Genomic DNA, 8,688 nt, shown 5'->3' with positions numbered 1-8,688 from the left:
CCAATTTCATAGCCTACATGCTCTGCGTTAGGGGCATGTTGTGCGACTTTAACGTCGCATCAAACGCTACGTCCCAATGTGTAAGAGGCCTAAATCATTTATCCCCATTTTTCACTATGTTTAACACAGGAATCAACTTACAAACCAATTGAACTTAGAAACAATCTTTCCGAACAGAACCTGTTTGTAAGTAAGGTACTGTAAATCCAATAAACATCATTTCACTTCTCAAATATCACTGTGTTTGTCTCCTAGATGATATATTCAACTGACATTTTTAATTGTAACAACCAACGATTTATACAGGAAAATCATGACGATTAACAAGGTTGCCCAAACTTTCTCACCCCACTGTGTGTTTGTATATGTGTGTATATATATATATATATATATATATATAGTGTATAAATCTTATATGAAGACAAGTATGCCCTGTTTATAAAAAGGGACATTTTCCTTTATTTTGGACTACAAAATAAGTGCCTTACATTTTTTAATACAACCTGAAAACTCTCAGAGATTTTGCTGATCCTTCCTCCCCTCTACAAATCCCTGGAACCTTCATGGTATAATTTGTACCCACTCTAAAATACTATTTTAGAACTATGACCTTTTGAAACTTGGTACACAAGTCTCCAAGAATACATATACCTTTCCAGCTAAAGAGGGTTATTTTTTAAACGTTCCAACCTAGAGAGACACGAGGTACCAATGCAACAGGTGCCGTGGTAATATGAAAAATGCAGCACCGGCAGTAGGCAAATATACATTTCCTTTGGCGTTGAAGCAAATCAATGCTCCAACCACATATCACAATGCAGCACATACCACAATGCAGAGCCTCTGAAGAAGTTGCTGAGGCACTCAGTTCTGATGTATAGTGAACCTCTCATGATAAATATTGGAAATGCCTTTGTCAGCTTTCTAATTTCAAGTTATATCATGTTTCTATACAGAGCCAGCATGTAAGTCAACATTTACTGCCAACATACCTGTCCTGGGTCACCAATTTACTAAGCTCTATCATTACAAGTTCCCTTTAAAAGTCATTATTTGCATACTGCATAGATGCTGAAATCTGGCTTTCCCTGAGACCAAGTTATGAAAAGACTGATGACATTCTAGCACTCTGAGCTTGCAATCAGAAAATTGAAGGTCATTTTCTCCCTCACTCTGAGGTATGGTTACTGCATTGCTAATATGCACAGAGAAATGAATTCTAACGGTAAGATTTGGGCATTTGCTGTGTAGTTCCCAACCATGGCTGTACTTATTCAAATGCATTCCCTTAACCACTCCTCATTCCTCACAGCTACACCCAAGGCTGGTGCCTCTCTCCCCTCTGCCTCAGCTTAGTCTGACTCTACCATGCAGTGCTCATGCTAAGTGCTTGATTAAGATCAGTGGTGTGGCCCCCTGTGCAAGTTTAACATTGGGGCCCCCAAGCATGCTACAGATAACACTTGATACAACACACCAAAACCAATCAAGGACAACCACAGTGTCAGAGGTGCAAGAAGGGGATGGGAAACAGTGTGCTAATGATCACTACTATCTATTCAAATCAACTATAGAAGTGAATATTATCAGCACAGGACCAATAAAGAGCTAATACTGTGTATGAAGGTGGGCACCTATAGCCCAAAGGCCCTGATGTGGTCGCTACCTCTGCACCCCCTATTGCTATGACACTGATTAAGACTTGTTAGTTGTAAGTTAAAGTTTGGAGGCAGGTACACCAGAGGCGCCAGGTTGTCACATAAGTAAGTATTTCTTTTTATTTCAAAATATCAAGACAATTTAAAATGTTTTATATATAAGGTTTTATGTACAGAGTTGAGAGTTAGGGGTACTCCAACTAAGTGAGATAGCAGCCGGATATAGGAGGTGGTGTCAACTCTCCTCCCCCTATACGGAATTTGTCTCCCCAATACGGAATTTGTCTCCCCAATAGCGCCCCTTAATCTTTTTTAATATAAAGGTACTCCAAAGGGTCGCACTATATTGCTGTCAAGTTTAGTTTAGTATCCTCAATTTATATTGTCCCCTATTTTTAGTTATCGCCTTCCCTTTAAAATGTGTCTTCCATTACATTGTCCTCTTTGAACTGTAGCAAGCAGACAATAGCCTCCAGCCTGTCCTGTCTGCAAAGCCGGGAAAGCATAGAGTGCACTGGGAGGGTTTAAATGTACAGGTAAATGAATGTACTGGTATGGTTATTACCTTAAAATGTTCAGAGCAGAGGCATCAAAGTTAAAAAAGGTAAATACTTACCTAAGAACTGTAATTCCAAAACATGTATTTGTCAAGAAGTAGATATGCTAGGGGATACTCGCTAATCTCCAGTTTTTACAGATGGATATACAGTATATCACATAACAAGGTTGAGAAGCGCTGCTTTAAAGGACCTCTGTCGCGAAAATCTTAAAATTTAAAATATATGTAAACATACAATTAAGAAGTACGTTTCTTCCAGAGTAAAATGAACCATAGATTACTCTTCTCCTATGTTGCTGTCACTTACAGTAGGTAGTAGAAATCTGACAGAACCAACATGTTTTGGACTAACCCATCTCCTAATGGGATTTATTTTTTCTTTACTTCTTTTTTTTCAAAATGCACTTAGTAAATGCCTCCACCCAACGGCCAAAAAAGTGTACGGTGAGGAGGAAGGTTGGCCAGCATCTTTGTATAAATATTTTTCAGGGAGTGTCTTTGTAAAGAATAAAGGCCAAGCTGAGAATCCCCTATGGAGAGATGGACTAGCCCAAAACCTGTCGGTAATGTCCGATTTCTACTACTTACTGTAAATGCCAGCAACATAGGAGAGAAGTAATTTATGGCTCATTTTACTCAGAAATAAATGTACTTCTTATTTGTATGTTTTAAATTTTAAGTTTTTCGCAACAGTTCCTTAAGTGACTGGCACTTTTTAGCATCACATGGCTTCACTTTTTTTCAGCACCTGTAAAGCATCAATACCATCAGAGCCAATGCCATAGTTCACTAATAACCACTATCCATGCACACTGTGTTCAGTGATAAGGGTTTATCTAGGCAAATAAGTTAAATATCAGCCCTGAGTAGCTTACATCAGGGGTCCCCAACCTTTTTGAGCCCGGGGCCCACTATCCCGACCAAAATGTTCTCCGGGGCCCCCCGGGGGGGTTGTTGGGGGGGGCGTGGATAGTGGCAGCGGCAGCCCCCCGTTTTTTTTTCCAGATTTTGAGTGTAGTATATAGGTAAGTAGGTATGTAGGTATAGTTGCCCCCAGTATAGGTAGCTAACACAGTCGCCCCTGTATAAGGACTATAGTTGCCCCAGTTTAGTTAGTTAGGTAGTATAGTTACCCCAATATAGTTAGTATAGTTACCCCAATATAGCAAGTACAGTTACCACAGTATAGCAAGTACAGTTAGCCCAGTATAGCAAGTACAGTTAGCCCAGTATAGCAAGTATAGTTAGCCCAGTATAGCAAGCCCAGTATAGCTGCCCCAGTGTCGCCAGTACAGTTAGCCCAGTGTAGCCAGTAGTTACCCCAGTATAGCTGCCCCAGTGTAGCTAGGAGAGGTGCCCCCCCCACCACCCCCTGCCGCTCCTGTTACCTCATGAGCGGGCGGTCGCTTCCTTATATTCTCCATAGCTCCTCTCCTCGTTTCAGCATCTCGTATTACAGCAGCGCTTCCTGCGCGGCTGCTGTAAGGAAGGGAAGGAAGCAGGGCAGCGGCTTCCTGTAGCAGCGATCGCCATTAGCATGGGAACGCTGCCCGCCTCCTTCCCTCCTTACAGCAGCCGCACAGGAAGTGCTGCTGTAATACAAGATGCTTCAAAGAGGAAAGGGGCTATGGGGAATATAAGGAAGGAAGCGGCCGCCCGCTCATAAGGTAAAAGGAGCAGCGGCTGGGGGGATGTTTGAGATGGAGAAAGGCCAGATCCGCCGCGGCCCCCCAGAAATCTGCTCACGGACCACCAGGGGGCCGCGGCCCCCAGGTTAGGGATCCTCTGGCCTACATGATGTGCTTAGAAACTGGTAACATTCGATGGAAATCAATAACACTGTATATTATTATTTTTTTTTATTTGTAACTGTTAATACAATTTACAAGTGATTCTTGCTTTCCTATGTCAAATCTGGTAATCACTGACTTCTGTGTAACACTGCAGCATCAGAGAATTAACTTCTACTTCTTGTATTCTGACACTCTTTACCCTGCTGCCTGGGCAGAGAGACCATGTACTGTATACCACTGTCATGTTTTATGCAGTGAGTAGAAGGTACAAATGTGAAGGCTTCAACCCTTGCTGTGTATTCACACAGCCAGTTTCTTCTTTAATTACAACTATGCTGCAAGGGAGTCAGTGCTGCTCAGCAAGGTAAGACGTCCTAGCCTGATCCACAGCAAACCTGGGAGTGTGCAAGGTGCCAATCTAATACAGTCCTCACAGGGCAAAGAATGGGTTAAATGACTCAATGATCCTTTTTTTGTATTCATGTCTCTCTCCTCCTTCTCCTGTAGGACAAGAAGACAAGGAGGGAGGGACAAGAGTAGCTAAAGATCAAAAATAAACCACTCAGGGGGTGGAGAGAGCTCAGTGAGTGTGTATATATACTGGGATTGCTCCCAACCAACTATTTCTGGGAATAGAAGACGAGCACAGGGCTGAGAGATACAAGAATCACACATACCCCTGTCCCTGCTGCAAACAGCAAGAGGCCCTGTCTGTCATTCCTCTTCTTCTTTAATGCCACCTTGGGATACATCTGTCTGGATGATACTTTCAAGCCTGATCCAAGTTCCTATCTGATGCTGCTTGTCACACACATTAGGGAAACAGAGTTCACATAGTTTGCATACAGTTCTGGAAGGTTGAATCTGTATCTAGTAAATGATTTACACGTGTGGGACTATTGCAGTGAACTGGCACATTTAATGTTTGCTCAGACTCCAGATACATCAGTAATTTATTGCAGAATGGCATTTCTGCTGTGTTAATCGCATCTCTTGCTTTAGTAGTGTGGAAAGTAGCTGAAACACACACCTGTCGCTTTTCTGAGTTACTTAGAGTCCAGTACAATGGCTCCAGTAATCCTCTGGGGCTCCTGGTTGATGCCTGTGCTTTGGCTTATGAGTGTCAGCGCATCCCGAGAGGAAGAAGTGACAGTGCCACAAGTGTCTGCAGGTGCAGATGGGAAGGTGACTCTGAGGCTGAGCTTTCTGGATGGGGAGATGGAATTCCAGCTGCTGCCCGATGACGAGTTCCTGGTACCCGGGCTCCATTTCAAGTACCTTGGCAGGGCTGGTGTGGAAGAAAAAGGTACAGCTGGGCTCAGAAACTGCTTCTACTCCAGCCAGGAGCCACTGGCTGCTTTTAGCTTGTGCAGGGGGGTTCGGGGGGCTTTCCTGAGAGGTCTGGACAGATACATAATCCAACCAGTGCAGGACCATAATGAACTGGAGGCACCGGGCAAACACCTTATATTTAAAGTGGGCACTGCTGATATACATAAAATAGGGGGAATTGCTGGAGAAACCAAACTGAAAATGATGACAGAAGCCCAGGGAAGACCGGCAGATAAGAGAAGACATCGGGAGCTCAGGACAGGGATGAGGATAAAAGAGACTGGGCTTCCCTCTAGGAACCGGAGGCTCTGGAAACTTATGCAAGCAGCAAATGATGATCCAGACGCTTCATCTTTACACAGGAGCATCCCTGGAAATCTCAGAAGAGCATCTACGTCCCCAAGAAGCCGTCACAGGAGGTTTGTGTCATCTGAGAGATTTGTGGAAGTTCTCCTGGTGGCTGACACATCTATGGTCCACTTCTATGGCGAAGATTTAAAGGTAACCTGACTTAATTGTTATTTTTCCATCTTTCCTATTCATAAGGCTTCCTGTAATGTAGATCACACTGTAGATGTTTCATAAAACCATACATTTTAAACATAAGGAAAAAAACATAACTGAAGGTAAAATGATGTTACAATGCAAAGGGCAAAGAAGCATCATAATACCAACTAAGGCTGTTTTTCTTATTAGTGTTCACCTACACAGGTGCACCAAGAAGGATTTACTAATTCTAAAGTCAAAATGCAGGAATGTTACCAAGTCAGAGACACTGAGAGAATGGAAATAAACTTTGCTGATTGGGGACTCTTCCTATTTTTCCTTTGCTCCAGTTTACAAACTTAGGCCACATACTGCTTAATGTTACTGTAAGTAGTCACATACAGTAAAGAAAAATAAGCAGGACCAGGTTGAGTGGGAGCTACTCCTGATAGCCATAGCAGGTGTGGAGACCTGTAAGCTGTAGAGCACAGAGGGGCGGACTGATCAAGAAGACACAAGGCAAGAAAACTGGAGCAAAGGTAGAGCAAACCTCAAAAGCAACCAATTTATAATTCCTGTTCCATACAACAGCAGGTATCTGATTGGTGGCCTTGAGTAATACCATTTTGTTGCAGATTTGTTTTAGCTGCTGATTTGATCTGTTACCCATAAATATCTCACCAGGAGCAGAGTACTTGAGTGAGAAAAATCCACTATTGGGGTGAGAATTATTTTCCTCTGCAAATTGCAAGTACACATGGGAATGCAATATTTTTCCTCTGCACATACTCTGCAATTATTTTGGTCCAATTGTGATTCTAAATATCGCTCAGAGCAAAAATACAACAGGCACTTTGTGTAAATGCATTGCATTGGAATGCACGTAATGGAGAGAAGGCATTGTAATTTGTAGGAAAAAGCAAGCGTCCTTGTGATTGACAAATTGCATGTGCTCTGAACATCATATCAAAGTGCATGCAGTAGAAAAACGCCCTCGCTCACCATTGAGATATCAGTTGTGATATAACACATCTTTTATCTTCAGTGAGAGGACTTTGTGTAACTGGGAACTTAGGCCCCTTTCACACATGTGTGTCACATTACTCTCCCCCACCACAGCTCATCACAGTGGCCATTAGTCCATGGGCCTCAATTCTGGTAGCTATGTGAGGTAAATATTTTTTTGTAGGTAAAATACCTCATGAGGTATTTTCCTCTTTTTTTTAGCAATTCTGAAAGATTTTTCTCAATTTCTGAACATGAGGTAAAACGTGAGGTAAATGCATAAAATGAGGTAAAACATGAGGTATTTCAGTGGTAAGCATGCAGTAAATAAATAATAGTAGTCTTTAATTGTCTTCCATAAGTTAGGATAGTCTTTGGAAGATGTTTTTTTTTTAATGGGGAAGTTGTATTTGATTATGTAGCAACCTATGAAAAGTATATTTATAGGCATCCCTTATACAAAAAAAATCCAGTAAATATTTGGAGTTTTATTTCTACTATTCTTTTCTATTACACAGCAGGAATAGGAATGACACTAAAACAGCAATAGGGACTCTACTAAAAACTGCAAAATGCATACAAATTGACTTTACCTCCAGGTACAGGCAGGTCTTAAAGGGAATGTCCAAGCACAATAAAAAAATGAGTTTTACTTACCTGGGGCTTCTACCAGCCCCATGCAGCCATCCTGTGCCCTTGTAGTCACTCACTGCTGCTCCAGTCCCCCGCTGGCAGCTTTCTGGCCTCGGAGGTCGGCGGGACGCATTGCGTACATTTTTACGCATTACCGCTAGTGCAGGAACATTAACACATACATTTTTACGCATTGCTGGTTCAATCTACGCATTGAACCAGTAACATGTAAAAATGTATGTGTTAATGTTCCTGCACTAGTGGGAATGCGTAAAAATGTACGCAATGCGTCCCGCCGACCTCCGAGGTCAGAAAGCTGCCAGCGGGGGACTGGAGCAGCAGTGAGTGACTACGAGGGCACAGGATGGCTGCATGGGGCTGGTAGAAGCCCCAGGTAAGTAAAACTCATTTTTTTTATTTTGCTTGAACCTTCCCTTTAAACTGATCGGTAAATTATGTGCTAACATGCCCCCTAATTTCCATGAGAATAGCTATTATTACCTCAAAATTTACCTCATGAGGTAAAACAGGACTCTGGGCCCTTTTCCACTAGCAGTCACTAGCGTTCACACTGAACGCTAGTGATTGCTGGATCGCAATTACCGGCGATTCCCCGACGTTTGTGGCCGCGATTTTGCTATGCTATGCACTGCATAGCAAAATCGCGGCAAATATCGCTCCGCCGCGCGTTCGCGTTCCCGTAAAAAACGAATCGCGGTAGTGGAAATGACCTACCGCGATTCCTATGTTAAAAAGCAAACCGTAGCGATTGTAAAATCGCTAGCGGTTTGCGTCTTTCCGATTCAGCCAGCGCTGGTGGAAAAGGGCCCTAAAACCTACCAGAATTGCTAAATGTCATTACCTCATGAGGTAAATTACCTCACATTTGTTTGATAACCTTACCAGAATTAAGACCAATGCGGCGGAAGTGCTTCGGGCGCCGCAGGGTAACGCAGAAGCTGTAGTGTATTAGTCTGCGATTCCCAGAAGTAACCTGGAAGACTCATGTGAATTTTTTGTTTAAAAAAAATCTTTAACCTTTTCTTTCCTAGGCTGTTGCGGTGCGATAGGTTTGTGCTATTATACTATACAACCAGCCCAAATGAACGTATTCATAATGAAAATGCCTGTGCTGTCCCAAGCAACCAATTAACTTTTCCTTGTATGTTGGAAACTGCATGGTAAAATATGAATATTGGACAGATTACAATATGCTTTCCTA

The 8,688-nt window shown here is 42.5% G+C and overlaps 1 protein-coding gene across 2 annotated transcripts in view; it reads left to right on the top strand.

The window, feature by feature from the left end:
* Positions 1 to 4,649: 4,649 nt before the first annotated feature.
* The window catches only part of ADAMTS8 (ADAM metallopeptidase with thrombospondin type 1 motif 8), a 117,947-nt gene continuing 113,908 nt past the window's right edge, over positions 4,650 to 8,688 (top strand). For both annotated transcript variants that reach the window (XR_011022088.1, XM_068240391.1), the window contains exon 1: positions 4,650 to 5,843. Coding sequence is in view for 1 of the 2 variants with exons in the window: in XM_068240391.1 (XP_068096492.1) it covers positions 5,076 to 5,843 (768 nt within the window). In the remaining variant the exon portion in view is untranslated. The remainder of the gene's footprint in view (positions 5,844 to 8,688) is intronic.

The sequence above is a fragment of the Hyperolius riggenbachi genome, chromosome 6 (assembly GCF_040937935.1).
Source record: "Hyperolius riggenbachi isolate aHypRig1 chromosome 6, aHypRig1.pri, whole genome shotgun sequence".
In the NCBI taxonomy this organism is placed as follows: Eukaryota; Metazoa; Chordata; class Amphibia; order Anura; family Hyperoliidae; genus Hyperolius; species Hyperolius riggenbachi.
Note: the sequence above shows the minus strand (reverse complement) of the source record. Positions and strands in the feature narration are given on the sequence as shown.